We start from the raw sequence: 24,102 nt of genomic DNA, 5'->3' as shown, positions 1-24,102 counted from the left end.
AAAAAAAAAAAAAAACAATTTTCTTATATTTTTAAAATAAAAATTATGTTTGGTTAGTAGAAATTAAAAAAAAAAAGTTTTTTGAAAAAAAATAGAAAATACTAAAATATGTTGTTATTAGGATTTGAATTTGAATACTAACTCATTAAATGAGACAAATTCATTAAATTAAATACATATTTTCATTGACCTTTGAAAATTAAAAATTGAAAACAACATTTGCATGTTTTCAATTTCCTTCACAAATTGAGTTTTGAAAACAATTTTTATTAATTATTACACATTCACTGTATATACATTATCATATAATGGAAATCATGTTTTAAAAATATAATTTTAAAAAAACACGTGCAGCAAAATGTGAAATAATGAGTATATGCCAATAGAGAATATGTACGAAACGTGAAATAGTAAAGTTATGTTTGGTAACAGTTTTTGTTTTCTATTTTCAAAAACTTGTTTTAGGAATATAAAGAAAAAACAATTTTCTTATATTTTTGAAATAAAAAATATGTTTGGTTAGTTGAAATTTAAAAAAAAAAAAAGTTTTTTGAAAAAAAATAGAAAATACTAAAATATGTTGTTACTAAGATTTGAATTTTAATACTAACCCATTAAATGAGACAAATTCATTAAATTAAATACATATTTTCATTGACTTTTGAAAATTAAAAACTGAAAACAACATTTTGCATGTTTTCAATTTCCTTCACAAATTGAGTTTTGAAAATAGTTTTTATTTTCTGTCTATTTTAGGTTGCCAAACAAGTTTTTTTATTTCAAAAATAGAAAATTGTTTTTAAAACAAAAAATAAGGGAAAAAAACAATTCCCAAACGTAACTTAAGATTTTTTTTGTCCAATAATACATTTATGAAACCAAGGGTTCGTTTTTACTTATTTGTAGCAATTATTACATGCAACTGGCATCCATGGTTCATGCATGGCCACCCAATTTAGCAAACTTGGGGTCGGTGGGTCATGACAGTTGGGTTATCCGAGTTCAGATCAACAAATGAATTAGTCTTAATTTGCAATTAGGTTTTGTATAGCCCACTACTAAGTTTGTATTACTGTATAAAACCATCATTTGAAAGAAGATTCTATTTACCATAATGGAGTGTAACTTGAAGATTAGAGTTCTCATATCGCTTTATATAATATTTGGCAAAAGTTAAATGATCTAAGTAGTAGTACTTTAACAAATGTATTGTGCTCATAATAATAAACTTCTCAATATTCTAGTAGTACATATAATATTACACATTAGTATCACGTGATATGGGATCAATGATTAGGTGATGACTTATGACTGATATCAAAGATTCTTTTTTGGGGGATCCTAAAACTTGGGAGTTTGGAATTTGGGCTCAAGTGTAGTTTACTTTAATTTGAGTACAGGTGATGAAGGGTTCTCAAAAAGGAAAAATAATGGTCTGATGAAGAGTTGGCATACATGTTGTAAAACTATATATGGTCTCAATATATAAGAGTTAATTACTCTGTCTGGATATACCTGGATCTTTGTAAATCGTGCCCTACGATGCTTCTAAGTAAATTATGAATAAGCTTCATAGTTCTCACACGAGTTCTGAGCAAGTTCCTAGCCCTGCTTATGGGCAAATCAAAGTTAACTGATTGATTTTTCTAACTAATTTATTTTTTTGGTCGGAAGACGTAAGCTAATTGAGATGAGGATGCTGTTTTTTTACTTTACAGAATGTTCATATAGTAAGCATGCATGTACACGAGGTTGCATCTTTTCTTAAAAGTCAACATGAGCAAAGGGCCTTCACGTAAAACATATGGAAACTTCACGTAACCTTCAAAAGCAGGAAAAGACAAATTTAAGCTTCACGTAACGGCCTTGGTAATTAATAAAAGTCCCGTAAAACTAGTATAACGCATTGTATGGAGTAATTAAGTAGGTCCAGTCAACCTGCATTTACTGGTCTGGAAGGAAAGGAAGTACTTTAAAGCTAGAAGTCTCCTCCACCAGCCGTGCCTCATCAAAACGTAGAGGGACTCATACTTGATGCATATCCTGACAACTTGCTTGGATGTTAATAAGTAATTGGAGAGTTTTAAGTGCTAAATTATTGTATAAATGTTGTAATTCAGTTATTAATTTGACAATCAAGCAAGTTATGACAAAATGCACACGTCTAATAAACGTACTTACATCTCCAAATTTTCTATTTACTATTTTCTTAGTGGGTACATGTTTGTTGGGTATATCTATTTTTCTAGATTCTTATTTTCTATTTTTTTTTTAAAGTGAAGTTGTTTGAAAATAATCATACCTAAAAAAAATGAAGTTTAAAATAGTTACTTTGAAAAAAATACAGATTAAAATTGTTTTGCCAAATATGAAACATTAAGTTAAGGTACATTTTTAATACTTCATTAAATGATGTTTTTATAAAATTTTCAAAAAATTAAAGTTAACATGTGCACAAATACTAAGAAAATCACATTCGATAACAACTATAAATTTGTGTGGGTAAATGATTAAAGGTCCGTTTGGGTAGAACTTATTTTGCTAAAACTGAAAATACTGTAACAAAATAATTTTTAAATGTGTGAATAGTATTGTGAGACCTATTTTTATTGAAAAAGTTGCTAAAAAGTGATATTTTTGAGTCTGTAAATAGTGCATGGGTGCGCTTTTCACTGTTGAAAAGTCAACATTTGCTGTTGAAAGCAAAAAATAAAAAATAAAAAAGCTGAAAACGTTTATAGCATCTACTGTAGCGTGGGTCCGAGCAAATTTCCAAACGCAAACGTGAAACATAAGAGCATCCGCATCAGATGTGGCAAAAATTATGCCATTTTGCCACACTAAAACCCTACTTTATTATTTTACCACATTATTTTACAACATTCCATTTATTAGATGTTTTATACTACAATTCTATATATTAAAATAATATTTCTTACACATTAAAATAATATAAACAACCTAATAAAATAATATATCCCACCCAATAAATAACAACCACAACAACCACACACTGCTGCCACCGCCGCCGCCGCCGCCGCCGCCGCCGTGGCAGCCACAATCCATCGGAACAAATCAGAACAACAACAACAACAACAACAAAATAGCAGAAACCCATGGGAACTCCCTGATCAACCAAATAACAAACAACTGCATCGGAACTCCCTGATCAACAACAACAAATCAGAACAAACAAGAAATCGGAAATCAACAAACAAACTCATAGCCCACCAAAACCTTGACCCACAATCAGAAATCAACAACCTCGACCCACAATGCCGCTGACCCAAAACCTTGACCCACAACCCATAGCCCACCAAAACCAAATCGGAAGCCCCACCACCGCCACAGCCACCACCTCAACCACAANGAAAACACGGATAGAAAAAGTAGTGGCTGAGGAAAAGATCATAGTTTTTGACATTAATGTATGTAGAAAGTTACATTTTGATCGAATAAAACAATTACAAGATATAGTCATTATGCAAAATAATCTTGGTGGCCCCAATGTACTACTCAAAACTGATCACTTGGGTACAGCAATCCAATTCTCTGGATCTCTAATGTTACTTGTGGTTGCCTACTAAGGATAGCTTCTAGTTTTTCGTAGTGAATTAGAAATGTACTGACTACTGAGTACATCTTATCTGATACGAAGGAGAGTTTGCATTTCTTAGGACAATTAAACATGTCCATTCTCAGCCGTGAAATCAGGTTTTTCTTTTCAACGTGATAGGATCAATTTGCAGGTAAAGTTTGATAGGATCAATTTGCAGCTAAAGTTGATTGCCTTTAACATTTTTGTCTCTAAAGCAAGCAAACACAGTCGATATTTTTTGTACATCTTGTACACAATTTTGAATCAAACTGCAATGATTTCAGGACAATTTTTGTTTTGAATTGATTTGAAGATGATCCACCCTTAGAAATTAGAATTCTTTCGTGCATTTTGGCAGAACAATCAGGAATTCTGTCTCTCCAGGCCCTTGAAATTTTCAGAGACATGTGAGGGGCCCAATTGCCACTAAGCCGAAAAGAAGAAAAATTGTAAAATATAAATAAATCTTTTCTCACATTTCAGCAATAAAGTGAAATGGAGAATATCTTTGAAAATGGGGCAGAATTCTAGAGCAATGAATGAAAAATCTGCAACCACATCAAAAAAAGTTAAAAGCCCCAGACAATTGTTTTGCTGCTTCAATAAAATTATTCATATATATATATATATATATTTTTTAAATTTTATTAAACTATATATATGCCCAAACTGATCAAATTATTTTTCTTTTTTACTTGGCATATGTTTCTGTAGGTGGGTAAACCTTTGAAAATTTACTTAGGACAAAACAAGATTACATTGATATATCTTTTATGTCATACATTTGCCGTGGTTATTTGGTTGTTTAAACCAAAGGCTTCAGCGAAAAAAATATGAAACACTCAAATTGTGATCAAGAAAACGCAAAACAACAAAAGAAAGAGAGAAATCCAAATCCTGGTGAGACCTGAGAGTGTCAATTTAAGTCAAGGCGTTGTTGAATTTTAGGAGTGTCACGTGGCATGTGTGAGTTGGTCACCATAAAGTGAAGAATAGGGAATCGCTTACAAACAAAGTGCCTGTTACATCGTACAGTGCAAGTGAACATGCCCCGCAGGTAAACCAAGCTATTTTAGAGTTTTTTTTTTTTTTTAAAAGTAATACAAAAAATAAAATAAAATAAGAGTAATGATTATAAATGTTAACAAGAGTAATATAAATTCTATTTAATAAAAAATTGGATTAAAAAAACATAAAACTGACCACACAGTATATTTTAATATATATATATATATATATTTTATGAAGCTGATCTCATAACTTATAAAACTGCAAAAAAAGATAAAAACTACAAAAACAAAGACAAAGGGCTGTTTTTTTTTTTGAAAGGAAGACAAAGAACTGTTGTTACATACTATTTTACAATTTAAATAAAGCATACAATAGTTAGTGTGTAACAAATATTTTTTCTAAAATGAAAAAGACACGTTAAAGGGGCCACTCTAACCAAGAACTTGTGTAGCCCAAACTTTAAATGGACTATGAATTAGTTACGTACAAGCAAGACAATGAACTATAAATTGGAGTTTATTAGAAGGAAAAAAAAAAAAAATAAAAATAAAACGTACAAACATGACAGCTGGCTTCTACTACCTTGCCAATGACAACCTGATTTTTCTTTTTCCTATAGCAATGCTTTCTTTACCGTGTGGCAGTGATTTTAGTTGTGACCTGTGAGAGCATTTTAAACTTTCAAATTTTCTTGACGTTCATATTCTAGTTTTATAAACAATAAAATGTTACAATTTTTTTTAGTTAATTCAATATTTTTTATCACATTTTGTTGAGATAGTTTAATTAATTGTGATAAAAAATATTGAAAAAAAATTGATTTCGTTGATTTATTGTTTAAAAGTTGGTCTAATGTACTGCGTATCTAAAGGTGAAATTGATCTCTTTAGCGTATCATGGGGATTTCTTCACTTTGTAATTTTGACTTACTTTCCTTTCTTCCAAATTGTTCCCTTGGTTTATTGGACAAAAAATCTTCTTATACACAGTTTCGTACACACTTTCTATTCACATATATTTATTATTTCACATTTTTACACACTCATTTTTAAAATTATATTTTTAAAACACGATTTGAGTTATATGATAATGTATATCCTGTGAGTGTAGTGTGTAACTTTCCACATAAAAAAAAAAAAAAAAAAAAAAAAAGTTTAATAAAATTTAAAAAATATATATATATATATATATGAATAATTTTATTGAAGCAGCAAAACAATTGTCTGGGGCTTTTAACTTTTTTTGATGTGGTTGCAGATTTTTCATTCATTGCTCTAGAATTCTGCCCCATTTTCAAAGATATTCTCCATTTCACTTTATTGCTGAAATGTGAGAAAAGATTTATTTATATTTTACAATTTTTCTTCTTTTCGGCTTAGTGGCAATTGGGCCCCTCACATGTCTCTGAAAATTTCAAGGGCCTGGAGAGACAGAATTCCTGATTGTTCTGCCAAAATGCACGAAAGAATTCTAATTTCTAAGGGTGGATCATCTTCAAATCAATTCAAAACAAAAATTGTCCTGAAATCATTGCAGTTTGCTTGCTTTAGAGACAAAAATGTTAAAGGCAATCAACTTTACCTGCAAATTGATCCTATCAAACTTTACCTGCAAATTGATCCTATCACGTTGAAAAGAAAAACCTGATTTCATGGCTGAGAATGGACATGTTTAATTGTCCTAAGAAATGCAAACTCTCCTTCGTATCAGATAAGATGTACTCAGTAGTCAGTACATTTCTAATTCACTACGAAAAACTAGAAGCTATCCTTAGTAGGCAACCACAAGTAACATTAGAGATCCAGAGAATTGGATTGCTGTACCCAAGTGATCAGTTTTGAGTAGTACATTGGGGCCACCAAGATTATTTTGCATAATGACTATATCTTGTAATTGTTTTATTCGATCAAAATGTAACTTTCTACATACATTAATGTCAAAAACTATGATCTTTTCCTCAGCCACTACTTTTTCTATCCGTGTTTTCATTTTCTTTTTCATTATACAACAATGGAGGGATCAATGATTCCATCACCTCGAAATCAATAGCTTGAATAGTCAAATTTGAAGCTATCCAGAACAATAATTACTCACTAAATTAAGAAGACTATATACACTATAAACCATCAAGCCCTGGTGAAGTTTGAAGTGGCTGAAGCTCTTTCTCTGGAATGGCGGCATTAACAGGCTCATATGAACTAGATTCTCTGTGTCTAGATCTCCAAATTAAAAATGCCCCAAAAATTGAAAGTCCAAGAACCAGGGTAACTAATGTTCCAACAGCCACTGCCCAATAGTTTTGTTTCCACCAAGTTCTGCAAATTTCCACAGGATTCCAATTGTGAAATATGAAAAAGAAAAGGAAGCAGTAAAAACATTGTTTAAAGCTAAACTGGTTCAAAAATCTGGGACTAGAAAATCTAGTATTCCTGAAAGAATGCCAACATAGTTACAGCTATTGATAGATTAATAGATAACAATTAGAAGATAAATCAACTTATTAATGTAAACTTCGAAAATATAAAGACTAGTAATATACATCAACAAACTAATCTTTGAGCTAGATCAGGGTGCTTGGCCCAAGGGACTTCTTCAAGACTTAAGTATATGATATTTACATATATGTATATTGATATATAGAAAAACCACTACTGATGCTATATAAAGCTCCTCCCTTCTCCTCTCTTCTTTTACAGACCCAGAGAATTCTTCTTTTTGTCAAATAAATTATTAAAAACTGCATTACAAGTTTACAATTTGACATGATCAACTTGTTCATAATGCAAAACTTCACATAGCATTAACAATACTAACGAAAAAAAAAAGCCCATATGTATTACTTTTTCAGCACAACATTCCTAGGAGGTCATGGAGTAGGAGTGAGAGTGTGAGAAAGTCATAAGGTCTAAATTGCACTTAAAGCAGCTTTAAATTACCTGAAAATTTTCCTGGATTTCAACTAGACAGTATAAAGCTGCAAATCTCTTTCCCCTAAATAAGGATAAAGCTGCGAAACAAGGAGGGGATCTGAACCTGTCCCCTACAGCTTGTGTATCCTAGATTCCTAGGCTTGAATTCTGGAAATGGCTACTATTGCATATGCTGCCTTTAGATGTAAGAACTTAGGAATTTGGATTTAACTACTTATTTTAGTTTGCTTGAATGAGATTTGGAAATTACAAATTTCTTGATGTTAGCAATTACAAGATAGGGAAGACTGAAGAGACTTATTAATAGATGTACACTGAAAAAAAAAAGTGGTAATTTAAGTTTATTTGACTAATGATTTTCCCAGAGCAAATGCATCTCTCTTTTTAAGACATCACTATATTCTAGCTAAAAATTCTAAACCTTCCATGTATTATTAACATTTCATTCAAGTATTTTATATTAGTGACTACAGTCTAATCCATCTTATCCAACACAAAAGAATTTGCCTCTAAAAGGGCTTTGGTAAAGGAGTCTGAACTCCACATGTTAATAACGACACAGATAGTCCTGCTTTACTGCATGAATCTGGATCCAGAGGTAAGGATCGGCAGGAAATGGAAGTGGAAACACCATGTACATAAGTGAAAAGAAGATAACTAGAGAAAAAGCAAATAACATACGGTTTCACTGGGGGCTTGACATTCAATTCAACAAGCTGATAACTTCCAAATTTCTTAGGAAGTTGCATACGATGTCCCCTTAAGCGCTGAATTATACTCTGCACACAAATAAATAAGCATTAGGTAAACCACTATAGTGGATTGAGGGAATGGTTACAGTTGTATATAAGACAACTTCAGCATCTAGCATTACCATCGCTGTGGTATTAGATATGTAATCAGCCGATTCATCTGGGAAGATAGCCCATTTGAAAAGGGAAACATTTGATTTGTAGTTGAAGCTCAATAAATGAACCTGAAATCAAGCAGCGAGCATTACAAATAGATCAAGTTAAATTGACCTAAAATCTTCTGCCAAAGCAAGGAAATATTTAGAGATAGTGGCACACTGCAATGAAGGCTTTAGAAGCGCAAAGTGAAACCAAGGTAGCAATAAAATAGGTTAGATTAGGTGGACCACCTATTTTAATGACTATACCCACAGCTCTGATCCAATTATTTTTAAATAAAAGGTTAAAACCACAGCAGCTCAGGAAATGCAGACCCAGACAGCCTCGCTTGTATATTCCTAGTACATTCTATTAATTTTCAGTATACATAGCATTTAAAAAAATTCAGTTTTTTTCAATGGAAGATATAAATATATCTTTAATCATGGCACAGATAGAAATGGATACTTGAGGCTCATTTGAGCTAAGTATCACTAAACGTTAAAAGAAGGCACCTGGAACGACTACTTGGAATTTTGATATTTAATCCAATATTTACACCAATTCATGGTCAATGGGAAAGGGCAACCAAACTAACCCATCAAAAGTCCATTATCTCCAAACAGAGACAAACAAATGAATAAATGGGGTTGATAGATTGAATGAAGCATTGAAACTAAGAAATTCTAAAGCTTAAAGATTTAAAAGAAGTACTTTAAATAGTAAGCTATTCTTTAGCAGGGAACCTCTAACAACACAACCATGCCCAAGGAAAAAATAGCTCAACTATACCTGTGAAGCTTTAACATCTAGCTCCTGGGCAATAAACTCAGCAAGCTCTGTGAAATTGGGTTTCATATAGGAGTTGTTGATGCTAAGACTCATATCAAATGTTATCAGTCCAATTTGAAATTCACCTACATACAATACACGGTAAACATAACAATGGTGACAGCAGTCTAGACAGCAATGTAAAAGAAAATTATGAGTGTATAATAAGCGCAAGAGTTCAAAAAATGTGTACAACCAACCAAAAAGAGGCTTTTATTCATAATAACAGGAAAAAGAAAAAGAAAAAAACTTGTGCGTGTGTGTGTGTGTGTGTATATACATTCAGGAGAATCTTCACTTCAATCTTTAGTTACATAAGTGTCAATCTAATTCTATATTGCAAGAAATAGAAGCTCAACATATTGAAACTCATAACAAATAGTTATATGTCAAGAAAGAACCTAAGAAATTATTGAGGCTGCATGCTTCAATTTGGGGAAAAAAAAAACAGCACAAAAGGTATGTACATGCTTAAAACTTGCTCTACCTGGAAAAACAGCATGAAGCAATCCATCAGGGCCTGGGGCTGGGGCATGAGGCAATCCACCAGAAGCTACAGTAGGAGGTATGCTTACATTTGTACTCTGGCTTTTTGGTGGCAGAGGAGATGGGGTTGAAGGATCAATGTAATGCAAACTCTTCCATAATTCAGAACAATTGGTTTTCCAGAAGCCAATCTTATCGTTCTCACGATCATAAGTCACAAGGGTGTTACGAACAACAATCCCTGCAACAAATCAACAAAAATTAACTGAGATACCCATTGTGTGCTCATGCACATGCATGCCATATGTTCAGGGAAAGAAAAGGAAATTATTGCTCGACTTCATATTGGAGTCCACAAGGCAGGTTGAGCATAATGCATCTTTTGGTTTTAAAAGATGCAAGAACTAATTACATAGTAAGCACAACAGAGATTTGCATTCCAAAAAAAAAATGTACCTCCTAAAAGAGTCGTTGCATCATCTCCATTTTGAAAAATTCCCAAGCAATATGCACCACTAACCTTTGTGTGCTAAAATACACACCATGAAAGAAAAGAAGAAAACAAATGAAATAACACATTAAATAAACATCATTATGTGCTTAACAAGATTTTAAACCATAATTTTTACTCCCAAAAAAAACCTATAATTGTATAAACAACATTCACTGTTTTTCCCACAGAAGAAAAAACTCAGGAAGATTAACATCAACTTACCCGAAACAAGTAGTTCTCTGGAGACAGTGACAACTTTTTTCCATTGTTGAATACCATATCAACCTGAGGAAAAACTTCCAATAGTTTGGAAACTTCCCTAAGCATAATGCAAGTAAAGATATTAAGATGTAATCTCAAGACAACCAATCAAGTAAGAGGTGCTTAAACTCAGTTTATGTCTATCTAGTCTAGGCAGTACCTTCCAGCACCAGAAAAACAAATATCATTAAAATTTGGATCTGGACCATGGATTTGTTTGAGGGAACGAATTTCCTTTATCACCTGCGTATCACATACAACACCCATCAACTGAGGCATTCAACAAAAAGGTACGCAAAAAGTACAGATAATGTAAAATTGAAAACTAATTAGCAACACACAGGAATACTTGGACAAACTGATGTCAGTCATTGACACTGACACAGGAGTTTATAGTTAGAGGGCAGTACAGTACAGCATCCAACCGTTAAAAGATGTCTTCTATAGATGCAAGGACAGTAGAGGACATCACAGCCGCAAGAGTTTAAGGGCAACATTTGAGGCAGTGATTTCAATTTTCTAGATCAGTGACAGATTAAAAAAGGATCAAGGGAATTTTTTTTTTTTTTTTTAAAGTAAAAAATATTCCGCTGCCAAGTCCAAGGGAAGTAATTTTAAAGGCCTAAAAGAAACCAGGATCCGGGATATATGATCCAAAGTTGATGCAAGGCCCACACGGGATTATAAGTGTACCCATTTGCTGAAGTGATACTCATGAACTTTCCAAAACTTAAAAATATGAACGGGTGCCACGATAGAACAACTTCCTACCCCTCCCTTTCATAGGAATGATTGATTAAAAAAAACCTAAATGGTCACCTGTGAGTATGATTGCAAGTTGCCTAATGCTAGCCACAGTGACATTAAAATTGCAAAACTAGGATATACGATCCCAACATTCAGGATATAAGTCACAAAATTTGACAAGTTGTATTGTCATAGAAGCCGAAATGTTTAACAACCCAGTTGCAGTTCACACTTCACTAAAACCGAAGTCAAATGAGAGCAAAATTCAACAATCACTTCAAAACAAAGAACGTTTTATTTTCATTCAAAGCAAAGAAGCTTGACATATGCTCTAACATTGAATATGGTATGAACTAAATTTAAAGAAGGATCTATATTTCAACTAAATTCAATTAAGGCACTTAATCCAACTACAGTGGGGCCATCCATAAAAATATTTCTTTGATTGGTAAGTAACACATTATACCCAATGGGTTTAGGACTTACAAGCTCATTCTCCCCCCATTCTTATAGAGGGAGGAAATTCCATTTGAACTAGAGCTCATTGACTAAAGTATAAAATTTGGGGGAAAACAACCTGCTTCCATTCTCTATAAAATGTATCAGAATTCTTATAATTTGAATTTGTGCAACCTGTATCCAGACTTTGTTCCATACACATATAGTCTTGTTCTACATTGTTTTTTGATAAGCAGTCTCATTCTACATTGTAAAAGGGACTAATTTTTGCTTGTTTGGCCTTCAAACAAACTTGTTAGTTTTACCAAGTCACCTATTAATGAGAAACTCACCACACAAGTGTCACCCCCCCTTCTTAGTCAGGCAAATGACACAATTAAATACACTATAAAGAGAGGATGAAACTCAAAGCTAGAGAGTCTTACAGCACTCTTAAATGCGAGAAAAGCTTCTTTTGGAAGGTAGGCATATGTAGTTCCACTATCCAAGACTGTTCCATGCCTTCCATCAAAGACACTTGGCTTTAACTTCAATTGCTTCCCAGCAACAAGTATTTCCTTCAAAGCGATATTGTAATATGGACTGTTGACATCCCAAGACTAAAGCATATGTGTAAGCTGCACAAAATGCATTCTTTAAAAAACCCTACAAATTTGATAGTTTAAAAGTATTTTACCTGCGATAAGGGTCTGAATGGGTAAATACCATATCAGGAGGAGAAGAAATGCCGCCAAGAATCATAGCACCCCCACCTACATCCATCCCACCATAACATAACGAAAATGAGTCACTAATAACACCCTTATCCACTAGTTGATCCATCACACTAAGCCGACCCCGTCCTAAACCCATGATGCCATCAGCACGCTGTGTGTAAAGATCACCAGTTTCCATGTTTTCACAACCAAAGACAGCACGCTGAGGCACAAGTTGACTTTCATTGCCGAAGGAAAGGACGTCATCACCAAGCACCCCACTGCTAGAGCTCATCTCAGCATACCGTCTCTCGTAAGTGCATTGAACATTATTACTGTCACAATTACAACTAACGCTGCACTTCATTGGTTGATATGTACTAGACAACTCTGGCTGGAACCTGGGATCCTGAACAACAACATAATATTTGCTTCAAATAAATCACCTGCTAATTTTTTTTCAAAAGAAAGCTATCAATTAATCAATCATCCACCAAAATTCAGAAAAAAACATACCTTCCATTTTCACAGCTTATAGTTTTCAGAGTCCACAAAAAAATAAAGAAACAAACAACAAAAACAACAACAATCAAGCCCTACTCCCAAATTATTTGGCGTCAGCTATGGATCCTCAACATATTATTAGCTAGAGTCGACCACACATATTCTTTTCCATCATTCTGTTCAATCCAAACTCCAAAGTAATACTCTTTGTTATTCCCGTAATTGATATGTCCTTTTTTACTACTTCTACTGATTTTTTTGGACTTCTTTTAACTTTTTTTTTTTTTTTTTTTCATTCCCGCGACAAAGAAGAAATAAAAATAACTGAAACCTGAAATTACAGGTTCTTTTCTCTTCCACTCTTAGCAAACCAACAACTGTAATATTAAACTTTAAATCAATTTATCATTCAACAATCAATTATAGTGTGATAATTAAGAGTTACAGAAACCGAACTTCCTAATCCTCTCTTCCATAGAGATCATCAATACATTGTTCATATATTTCTTAAAAAAAAAAAAAAAACTATAAACAAAGCATAAATTGCAAGCTCGCATAATAGAAAATTTATATTCCTACGATTAAAAATAAATAATAATTAATAAAAGCACACAAATCGAAAGCTAAACCTGATGTTTCCCACAGTGTCCACAGTTCGAGCACGGAACATAGGTCACAGTGCTTCCAGTATCCACAATCAGCGCGAATTCCTGTGGTGGCGTTCCAATCCATAGCCTCGTCGTATAGTAACTATCACAAATCCAAACCAAAAAAAAAAAAATCAAAATCAAAGTCAATAATAAGAGAAATGGAAAAAATAATAATAATAATAAGTAAAATTGAGAATTGAACCCGTTAGCAAGGAGATCGTCGTAGAGTCGCATGCGAGCGTTCGGCGGAGGCGGCGAGTTGCGGAGCTGGCGGCGATTTTGATCGGCGACGACGCGATCGGAGGTGGAGGAGGAGGTAGTTTTAGAGGAAGAGAGGTATAGAGGGAGGATCATCGGACGGCGGGGATTGGTCGAGCCTTGGAGGAGATCAACGGCTGAGGATGAAGAAGAAGAAGAAGAACAGTAGAGGAAAATCAAAAGCGCGTAGGCTAGGTGAGCCAAGCTCAACCTCAAGCTCAAATTCAAAGCCATCGCGCTTCGTCTTCGCCGCTGCTGCTATAGCTATAGAAGATTATCGCTTTGGAGAGCGATCTTCGTGTTTCAATTTCGAAAGGAAAATTTTTCACTGTGCGATTCAGAGAGAGAGAGAGAGAATGGAATTTATAAGCTTTTTTTATTTTTCTTTGTTCTTCGTCGTTTCTTGACTTCTAATCAGACAATTATCTGAGAGACTTCTGTTTTGGGCGCAAGGAGATATACCGGTCAGGCGTTATATCAATGTGGCCAATCACATTGTGCCACGTTGGTGGAAATTACTACTGATTAGAATTTGTTTTTTCCTTTTTTTTTTTAAATATATTTATTTTATCTTTTTGAAGTCAACGGATAAGTTTGGTGAGAGATAATTGTGATTTGGAAATTTTAATTGAGTTTATGAGTAGTAATCATATTTTTATATTTTAATTTGATGGCTATCTCTCCTTTATTCTAGATTGGGTGGTTGATTAGATTTAGATGGCTTGGTTTGAAAAAAAAAGAGGGGATTATATATATATTTTTAGTAAACATGTTAAGCTCCAATCTAAGTTAGGTTTTACGATCTTCTAAAAAAGAAGTTTAGGTTTTGCTATGGATAAACTACAAATTATACTCTTAAATTTTGACATATTTGGATTTTACATTTTAAATTTTTAAAATTTGAGTTTTATCTTCTAAAATTACACTCTTTTTATATCAGTAGCCCCTCCACTTCATCCATATTTTTTTGTTAAATGTTACATAAGCTTGTCACGTATGTTTAGTTCATCCAATAAAATAATGTTACATCATTTTCCTTGTACCACAATGTATTATTTTATTGAATAAACAAAACATGCGCGACAAGTTGATGTGGTACTTAACGAAAAATATGGATGAATGAGGCTGCTGCCTGTTGATGCAAACAAAATATAACTTTAGGGGCTAAAATCAAAATCCTAAATTTTAAGAGTGTAAAATCCAAAGGCCCCTAAACATTAAAGGTGTAGTTTGCACTTTAGCCTTTAAATATTAAACATATGAAGATCAAATATAATAATGAGTTTGTTAATAAACTCATTATTATGATGGTCGATTTGAGTGTATATATATATGAGATTGAATTGGTTAAGTTTGTATGTATAATGTAAGTTTATAAGACATTGATTTTATTATTTTTAATTTACTGATAGTACAAATAGTCTATTTTTAGTAAAAATTTTAAACTTTAAATTTAAGGTTGGGAATTGATTTTTTATAAGTTGTTAAACGAAAATCATTTTATCTGTTATCTCAAGTTACATAGTTTCAACTATAATTTAATGTTAACCAAAAAAATATATAATTTGATAATGAATTATTAGTATAAATATATTAAGGGTAAACAATTTTAGTTGTGGTGTTTACAATATATGAGAGAGAATAAATTAATCAATAACTTGTGAATAAATTTGAACTTAGTTGACAAAAAAACTAAACTAAGTTTGACTATGTAATGTATTTGATGATGAGTTTGAACTTAAGTTCAACTTGTATTCAAAATAAAATTTAATAAATCATCTTTAATTTTTAATGCTCAACTCGGTTTACTTCATTTAAAGTCCATGCTATTGTCTCCTAGAATTTTTAATTCTTTTTTGTTTTTTTCACTTTGGTAATAATATGCCTTAACCGGCTATCTAAAAAAATGAAACTAATTTTGTAATTTACCATATGTTTAACCAGGAAGATTTTTTATTTTTTTTCAAAAAGAATAAGTGAGTAATATTAAATAAATATGACATATTTTGGCCACTCTTCTTCGCTTTTCTCCCTTCATTCTAAATATACTAATTTGATAAAATAATTATCTTAAAATTATTTCCAAAGGTAAAAACAGTTTTAATAAGTCATGAATTTTGTAGTTCAATGATATTATTTGAAAATTAGAGTAAGTTTTTAGTAAATGTTCCATTAGTCTTTTTATGGTAAGTTACTTGTCCTTTGGAGTATTTGGAACATCACAACCAAGAACAATATGGCTGATTTTGATTGTTTTTTGTTTTATAACTTTTTAGTTAGAACAGCTAGTTCAAAAAGGGGTTCAAATATATTCCCTTAAAAAACCAAATTTAACTTTGTCGAATTGTTCCAATTCTATAGTTTGCCGAATAAGAAATATCCTTCTCTTTTTACTAGAAAAAGCGTCATATCTATGAATTTGTCATATATGATAGAAATCTTTATGGCGGTTACATTTAGGTGAAGTTCATTTTCTCCACCTCTATGGATGAGTTATTCATATTCACAGCACTTATGGCTTGTTTGGAAGTTTAGAGAGAGAGGAGAGTAGAGGGGAGGGGAGTAGTAGGGAGGAGAGTAGAGGAGAATGGTTCCCCTCCACCTTGTTTGGATGTTTTTAAAATTAGTAAGGGGGAAGGGAGTAATTAGCCTTTCCACTTGTGTAATTTTATTAATATAATAAGGGTAAATTAGGTAATTTACTTGGTCAATAGTTTATGTACTCTACTCCCCCTCCAAATCTCTCCAATTTTGGGGAATTAATGGCCTGTTTGGATGTTTAAAAAAGGAGGGAGAGTAGAGTAGAAGGAGGGAGAGTAATCTAATTACCTTGTTAGGAAGTTTTTTAAGGAAGAAGGGGGAGGGGTTTGGAGGGGTTTCAACTCCCTCTAGCCCCCCATTTTTAATTCCCCCAAATTGGAGAGATTTGGAGGGAGAGTAGAGTACATAAACTATTGACCAAGTAAATTACCTAATTTACCCTTATTATATTAACAAAATTACACAAGGGGAAGGGCTAATTACTCCCTTCCCCCTTACTAATTTTAAAAACATCCAAACAAGGTGGAGGGGAATCATTTTCCTCTACTCTCCTCCCCACTACTCCCCTCCCCTCTACTCCCTTCTACTCTCCTCCTTCTCTAAACTTCCAAACAAGCCATAAAAGTGGGGGGCTAGAGGGAGTTGAAACCCCTTCAAACCCCTCCAAACCCCTCTCCCTCTTTCCTTAAAAAACTTCCAAATAAGGTAATTAGATTACTCTCCCTCCCTCAACTCTACTCCCCCTCCTATTTTAAATATCCAAACAGGCCATTAAGGAATCATCAACTTTTTTTTTCTTTTTTCTTTTATTGAACTTGTTCTTCCCCATATGACATGCGACATTGAAATTTGCGGACCAGAAGCAACATTCAAAACTAGACTAGCAACCATTAAAAGAAAATGTGCTGCAAAGATGGGTGACCTTCCTTGGTCGGTCATTTCCAACTTTTAAAGACTATAAAACGACCCAGATAGGACATTGAAAATGATAAATGCATTTATGTGATGTAACTACATAAAGTTTTGGATAAGGGCATAATAGTTTATGATTAATTTTGATAATAACAATAAAGTCTATAATACAGTCATTTTCACAATTTTTTCTCTAATCGTTAAAGTGTTCCATATTGTGATTAGTTAGTGTTATAAAAAGCAGTGTTAGTGTCACTAATAAAGTCATATGAAAGTAATGTTACTTCAATTACAACTTGTCACAAAAAAAAAAAAAAAAAAACAGTTATGAAAAAGTTTGTTTTAAAATTGTGTTCGTAGCATTAATTTTTCAAGAAAGATTAGATTTTGAACTGTTAATCATTAGCCCCACCTTGCCTTTTGCCAAGGATAAGATGTCTCCTACTATCATAACTCTCAAAGCACTATCACATAATGTTACTAACATTGTTTCATCATTGTTGCATCCATAATCCATAATCCACAATGTTACTAGCACAAGTGCTAGAGAAAGATAATTAAACAAGGGCAGAGTAGAAGACAATGTTAATGCAATAGAAAGTGATTGCCCTGACCTTACAAGATCCTCTCCATTTTCAGACATGTAACACAAGGAACAATCTAATATATTTCAAGCACGTATCAAACGCTGAGTTTACAGTGTAACAACATTTGGAAGAGCTAGTGTAACAACATTGGGAAGACCCTGGAATAAACGGCCTAAGAACATATACTGTATTATATTCCTTTCCCCCTTGTGAGGGTTGTATGCAACGTTTTGAGATAGCTCCTTTGCAACTTCTCGTTTCAGCACACACCTTCCATCCCTTAAGACTACATATTACAAACAACCAAAACCCAAAATGCTGATACATCTGGATACTTATGATACCAATCTACCCTAATCCCTAAAATGTAACTAAATGGCACAGCAAAAAAAAGAGCTAGACACTCCAGATGTGAAACAGATTTTTAACAACGAGTCCTAAAATTTATATTCAGCTCCTTCTGACAAAAAGTAAGCACCTTTCGGCCGTAAAGATTGCTGGTCATCATTGGAGAGTTTGATTGAACTAGTTCTAGCAAGGCATTGCGGATGTATCCCTGCATTGCAACAAACAAGAAACATGTCGACTCCAAGTAATCAGGCCAGGTTAAAATTATCCATACATTACAACTCATAAATGACTTTAAACTGAAAGCGTACTAAGACTCCATTTTTAATTTTATACAGAGTAAAAGAATTAACATTGAGTTTAATTTATGCAAATGAGCTCTAGCTCAATAGTACCACCACCCCTGAACAGGCTGAAGGAACAATTTTTCTTAGTAGAATAGAATGACAGAAAGGAAATAAATACCATGATTAGTCTATTGAGAATCCATAGCCTCTGCTTAGTCTACTATTTGTCCAGTAAACATTTAGTTATTCTAAACTATTAAAGACTTATAGTGAAACAGGATACCAATTATGCATCTATAATGGTGCGATGATAGTTATACTACAAATTTTACAAAATGACGTGTCACCAATTACAAAAAGTAATTCAAGCGTTCATTTTTTATGTTGTTGAAGTGGCATCAATCACATTCATTGTCAAGTCAATTTGTAAACCATTCGTAGTAAAATCGGTAATACTTTTAGTATTTTCCTTTGTAATGACCTCCTCATATTCTCATGGTGATGATATGCGTACAAACTTGAAGGCATAGAATTGGTAACCCATCAGCCAGCCAAGTTTTCAAGCCATTTGAATGAGGGCAGTCCAAAATTTCCAAAGGCAGGCCAACTTACTCAATCAATTATTTTTTTTTTAAAGGTTTGTTAGAAAATAATTTTAGCTATTTGGACAAATGGGACTGAGAGACAAGCCCATTCCATTTTACTCAGGCAACTCAATAATCACTCAGGTTTCAAAAACTCTGCATAAAATCCAAAACTCAAGCTTATCTAACACAAGTGATATTATAATAAAGGGGAAGCGTTAAGATGAACTAACCTTAGACACCAATAAAGCTTTCTGGATGACAAAGTTTCCATAAGGATCAATTAGAAGCATTGAACATTTTGGATCTGTGAGCAACTCGATAATTATACTTGCAGAATGTTCTTCTACTGTTTCTACTAAGCACTTCTCCACAACATTGCTACCAAACTTATTGCTAGAGAAGATAAAGTAGCTCCCTTTAAACTGTCTCAGGAGATCTTTCGTGACTTGTTGTATCCTCAATTCAAGCAAATATTGCACCACATAGTTGCTATAGAATCACAAACAGCAATCAAGAAGTATTATACTTAGGACAGGTTATGATTATGCTGGTAAGCAAAGCATAAATGAAGTACTATTTTAGAACATACCCATATTGATCTTCTGCTAAGAGGAGTGCATTTGCTATTATCCCAGCCACCAGACGTTCTTTGAGTGCACCCTTACAGTGCTTGAGACATTTCTGCAGCACGCAACACCCACTTCTATCTGTTGCAATTTTGAGACAATTGTTTGCCACCTCATTTAAAAGATGCTGCAATGACAAGCAAGTGTCAGAACTTTCACGAAGCCAAAATCCAAAGTTGTAGTGGCATGCTAAGAAACAAAGGTGTTATGGAAACAAGAATAATGGCTTTATGATTAAATTATTTCCTAACAGAACTTTTGGTACAGTTCATAATTTTGTATGGTATTAGAGTAGATGATCTTGAGTTCAAACCCCATCTCCGATCTACCTCCCATTTAAAAAGTGTTGGATCTTGCTTATTAAGAGAGAGTTTGTAACCACACATGAGGAGTGCTCGAAAAACAATTAAATGATTAAATTCACTATCTCCTAACAACTTAACCTTTTTGGGACAATTGACTATTAAAAAAAAAAAAAAAAAGGGGGACAATTTGGTAATCTACCACATAAGAAGGTTGGTGCCTTTAGACTAAAAATTCCATGATTTTGCAAAAAAAAAAGGAACATAACTCCTTAATGTATGTGCTTATTATATATGTACATATATATCTAAGAAAGATCTAGTAGTAATACTAACTTTTTAACAAACACTATTGGAAATAGTATGCATGTATGATAGTGTCTTGTAATTAAAGAGATGTTGGTGGATAAAGATGAAAATGATTGACATACATTTGATTGAAGTGTTAGTAAGTACATAGAACACAAGTATATGTCTTCACATGCATCCATTCATGAATAAATATATAAATGCGTGTAATCATTCTTTTATTCTTCATGTGAAACGTTTATTGGATTACCAAGTGGGGAAGACTAAATCCAATCATCCAACTTACACTATGCAATTAAATCAATGAAAGCATTCAAGAAAAGTAATCCTGATAACCCAAGTCCCAACACCTTATCCAATACCACAATATGAGTTCCTCCTAGATCCATTTATGATAATCAAAGACGTACTAGACAACAGGAACTGTCCAATGTGCTGGTTAACTACAAATGCATAAGATATTGTGTGATGTTGTCAACTCTCAAATTCATAATCACGAAAGCTTGAACTCAGAACAGGATCAAACTTTAATACTGTTAGACTTATGGTTAAGCGATTAAATTCACCATTTCTTAATAGTTTAACTTTTTGGGACAATCGGTAAATTAACATGGTATCAGAACAAGAAATCTTGAGTTCAATTCCTATCTTTACTCTACCTTCCATTTAAAATGTTAAATTCCCACTTGTTGAGCCCCTATTTATTAAGGGGAAGTTTAGGCCCACAAATGAGGGAGAGTGTTAGACTTATGGTTAAGTGATTAAATTCACCATTTCCTAACAGTCCTCTATTTGACTGGTCAAATTTTTTGACTAATATACAGAATAAGTTAACTTCAATCTTCACAGGAAAAAATCATTAGGTAATCTTTTTACAAAGGACATAATGCTCCCCTAACAGCCTTGACATAACCCATTTGTCAAAATGAGTGTTTTAGAATCTACAGAAATTGGCCGATCAAAAATAAGAAAAGAGAAATAGGTGTTCCAAAAATCAGAAACTTGACTGTTACTTGGAAATTGGCCTCAGGCCGTCAAGTACAATTAATAAAATATTTTGGATGTATTGTTAATTCTCATATTCCATCACAAGATAGAGAAAAGTTTGATAAAAAGGGAGAAAAGAACATCTTTGTTGGCTACAACAATGCATCAAAAGGCTACCGCCTGTTCAAGCCCAAGACAAACAAACTAGTGAATTCACATGTCAACAAAAGCCAAAAAGACTGACAAAACACAGTTTCTGTTTTTTTTTTTTTTTTTTTTTTTTTTAAAAGCCAAAAAGACTGACAAAACACAGTTTCTGTTTTTTTTTTTTTTTTTTTTTTTTTAATAGCAAAAAAATAAAAATGCAAATCCAAGTACACAGGAAGTATACAAGAGAAACAAAGTTCAAAATTACAAATTTTAACATACAGTTACTGATATTTCATATAAGCAAGGCAACTGATTGCACTTTAAAGCACAACAAAAGAGTGCATCCTCTTCCTGTTACAATAAACTTACTCATATGTATCAAATATAATCTTATCACCAAAAGAAATATCAAATAAGAAGATATATAATGGCTCTTACAAATATAACACACCTATTCTCCAATGGAGAGGGTGCAAGCTAACATGGACAAGGACCATAAATGATCATATAAGAGGGTGCAAGCTAACATGGACAAGGACCATAAATGATCATATATCCTAGTGATGATATGAGAACCCAATAATTTAAGTGGCTGCAAAGTTGCTAACAAAAAGGATTATTTGCTTTCCACCAGTTTCAAAGCTACAAACTGAGGAACTGTTAAGTGACTAAGTGCTAGTGCTGCCAGGACAACAAAAATTTGCACATTTGAAGAACATAATAAAAGTCTGATTATTATAATTGAGTAGTACAGACATAAATTACATATCAACAACAATCATTTTTCGATAAGTCATATAACAACAATCATTATAATTCCTTGCCAGGACTCATGTTATTTAATCTTATATTAAATAAAAGCTAAGATTATCCACTCCAAAGTTTCAACTTACGGATAGTTACAATCTCAATTTTACTACCACACAGATTTCTTAATATGACATACTTATTGTCAAAATGAATATTAGGAATAGGTTCAACCATCAAACTTGAACACTTGCTTTGAAGGACTATGCAAAATGGTAACAAAGGCAACAAAAACAACCAAGCAAACACATAGTTGGAAGATAAAGTAGTTCCAACTGAATGAAACAGATGCTGAAATTGACATGATTATAATCATTCCCAATAACCTCAAATTGCAGCATAATAAAAATATTGGCAAACAAAACGGATCATTACCATGTTATCTTCATCAGAAAAATGCATCAAGCAATGTTGGATGACATGCTGACCATTCAAGTCCTTACACAATGCAAGAGTACCAGGGCTTAGAGCATACATAAACAGAGAGATTTGCTGCTGGGTGGTAAAATGCTTCAGTAATTTCTGTATAGAACGAGATCTGCAACAACAACAACAACAACAATAATCAAATACCTGCAACAACAATTACAACAATCAAATTTTAGGGACGGCTATATATATATATATATCAATTAGAAACAAACAAAAGAGTCCCTGGATTTGGATCTATGAAAGAACAAGTAATAGCCACCCTTCACCTTATCAAAAATTATAAATAAATAAAAAAAGTAAACCAAACATACCCAAGATTGTTAAGGCACATATGAACAAGAGAATTTGTTTCAATCACTTTTTGAAGAATCTGAGTCCTCTGATGTTCACTACAAATCTCCACAAGTTTTTGAGCCACATAATTACCAAATGGGTGCAGCATCAATTTACCAACATGTTCTATCAACTCCATAAAAATCCAATTTTTTTCCTCATCCGTACAGCCATCCATTTTACACTGCAAATACCGGCTCCATTGTTGGTTTTGCGCCATGTACAACATCATCCCGCGCAAATCTTTCAACGACCAACAATTCATAGAATCCTTTAACCAATTGGGAAATCTCGATTTCTTGCTCCCCAAGCCATCCATCAAACCACAGGAATTCATAGATATGTCGGAAACCAAACCGTTCCCATTCCAAGAAAGCCTATTTGGGTACTCCCTTTGCCTCAATTGGTTTCTCTCAGGCACAAAAATTTCCAAGAAATTGGTGTAAGCCCCACCCAAATGCCCAAACTCACCAACTCTTTGATTTTCCCTCTCTAGTTGAAAAGAACATGGCAAAAAGTGGTCCACCCCGCCAACCCCATTAGCCAAATCATAACCAGAACCCATATACAAAGCCTGATTATTGCTATTGCTACTGCTACTGCTACTTCTCCTTCTGTTGTTGTTGTTGTTGTTGTTGTGGGAAGAAGAAGAGACGCTGAGTCTAGAAAACTCAGACAACATCAGGGTTTGGTCAAAACAAGAACTTGTTTGTGGAGGCTCAAGCTGTTCATACAAAGGTCTCAAAGAACTTGGACTCCCAAGAGACACCGATCTGCTTGAAACCCCATCTCTCAAATCCTTCTCCATTACTGAAAAACAGCAAAAAAGATCAAAACTCTGAAGGGTTTTTGTGGGTTTTTCAAAGAAGGACACGCTTTAAAGGAGAAGAATACTGAAAAAAAGCCGAAAACTTTGAAGGGTTTTTTGTGGGTTTTGAATTTTGATATTTAAGGACTCTTTCAAGATAGGATTTAAGGCTGAGGAGTAGTGTTTGATAGCACTAAAAACTCTGCATGCAATTTATAGAAAAAAATTCTCGTGCGAGAGGCAAGAGCGTGGGCGTGAGCGAGTGTGTGTGAG

The 24,102-nt window shown here is 33.3% G+C and overlaps 2 protein-coding genes across 2 annotated transcripts; both read right to left on the bottom strand.

The window, feature by feature from the left end:
• Nucleotides 1–6,473: 6,473 nt before the first annotated feature.
• LOC112016540 (aspartic proteinase CDR1) lies at nucleotides 6,474–14,246 on the bottom strand. Its single transcript, XM_024049095.2, has 12 exons — nucleotides 13,758–14,246; nucleotides 13,535–13,655; nucleotides 12,383–12,810; nucleotides 12,132–12,288; nucleotides 10,661–10,743; nucleotides 10,462–10,558; nucleotides 10,203–10,275; nucleotides 9,748–9,987; nucleotides 9,222–9,346; nucleotides 8,414–8,515; nucleotides 8,221–8,318; nucleotides 6,474–6,924 (listed from the first exon to the last, which is right to left on the bottom strand). Exons 1-12 carry the CDS (start codon nucleotides 14,045–14,047, stop codon nucleotides 6,726–6,728), a joined length of 2,013 nt encoding a protein of 670 aa, XP_023904863.2. The 5' UTR covers nucleotides 14,048–14,246; the 3' UTR covers nucleotides 6,474–6,725.
• Nucleotides 14,247–17,910: 3,664 nt separating this feature from the next.
• Nucleotides 17,911–24,102, bottom strand: LOC112016547 (putative pumilio homolog 8, chloroplastic). The gene is made up of 5 exons (XM_024049103.2): nucleotides 23,000–24,102; nucleotides 22,632–22,794; nucleotides 19,665–19,828; nucleotides 19,306–19,564; nucleotides 17,911–18,409 (listed from the first exon to the last, which is right to left on the bottom strand). Exons 1-5 carry the CDS (start codon nucleotides 23,827–23,829, stop codon nucleotides 18,278–18,280), a joined length of 1,548 nt encoding a protein of 515 aa, XP_023904871.2. The 5' UTR covers nucleotides 23,830–24,102; the 3' UTR covers nucleotides 17,911–18,277.

This window comes from Quercus suber, unplaced genomic scaffold (assembly GCF_002906115.3).
Source record: "Quercus suber isolate HL8 unplaced genomic scaffold, Cork oak 2.0 scaffold_73, whole genome shotgun sequence".
Classification (NCBI taxonomy): Eukaryota; Viridiplantae; Streptophyta; class Magnoliopsida; order Fagales; family Fagaceae; genus Quercus; species Quercus suber.
Note: the sequence above shows the minus strand (reverse complement) of the source record. Positions and strands in the feature narration are given on the sequence as shown.

Excerpts from the sequence above, each read along its gene's own strand:
- LOC112016547 (XM_024049103.2), bottom strand. The coding sequence starts at position 23,829 with ATGGAGAAGGATTTGAGAGATGGGGTTTCAAGCAGATCGGTGTCTCTT. Across the intron at positions 22,795-22,999 it reads ATGTGCCTTAACAATCTTGG|ATCTCGTTCTATACAGAAAT; the intron begins GTATGTTTGGTT and ends TTGTTGTTGCAG. Across the intron at positions 18,410-19,305 it reads AAGCTTTATTGGTGTCTAAG|GGATACATCCGCAATGCCTT; the intron begins GTTAGTTCATCT and ends GTTGCAATGCAG.
- LOC112016540 (XM_024049095.2), bottom strand. The coding sequence starts at position 14,047 with ATGGCTTTGAATTTGAGCTTGAGGTTGAGCTTGGCTCACCTAGCCTAC. Across the intron at positions 12,289-12,382 it reads CATTCAGACCCTTATCGCAG|TCCATATTACAATATCGCTT; the intron begins GTAAAATACTTT and ends GGATGTCAACAG. Across the intron at positions 6,925-8,220 it reads GTCAAGCCCCCAGTGAAACC|AACTTGGTGGAAACAAAACT; the intron begins GTATGTTATTTG and ends GGAAATTTGCAG.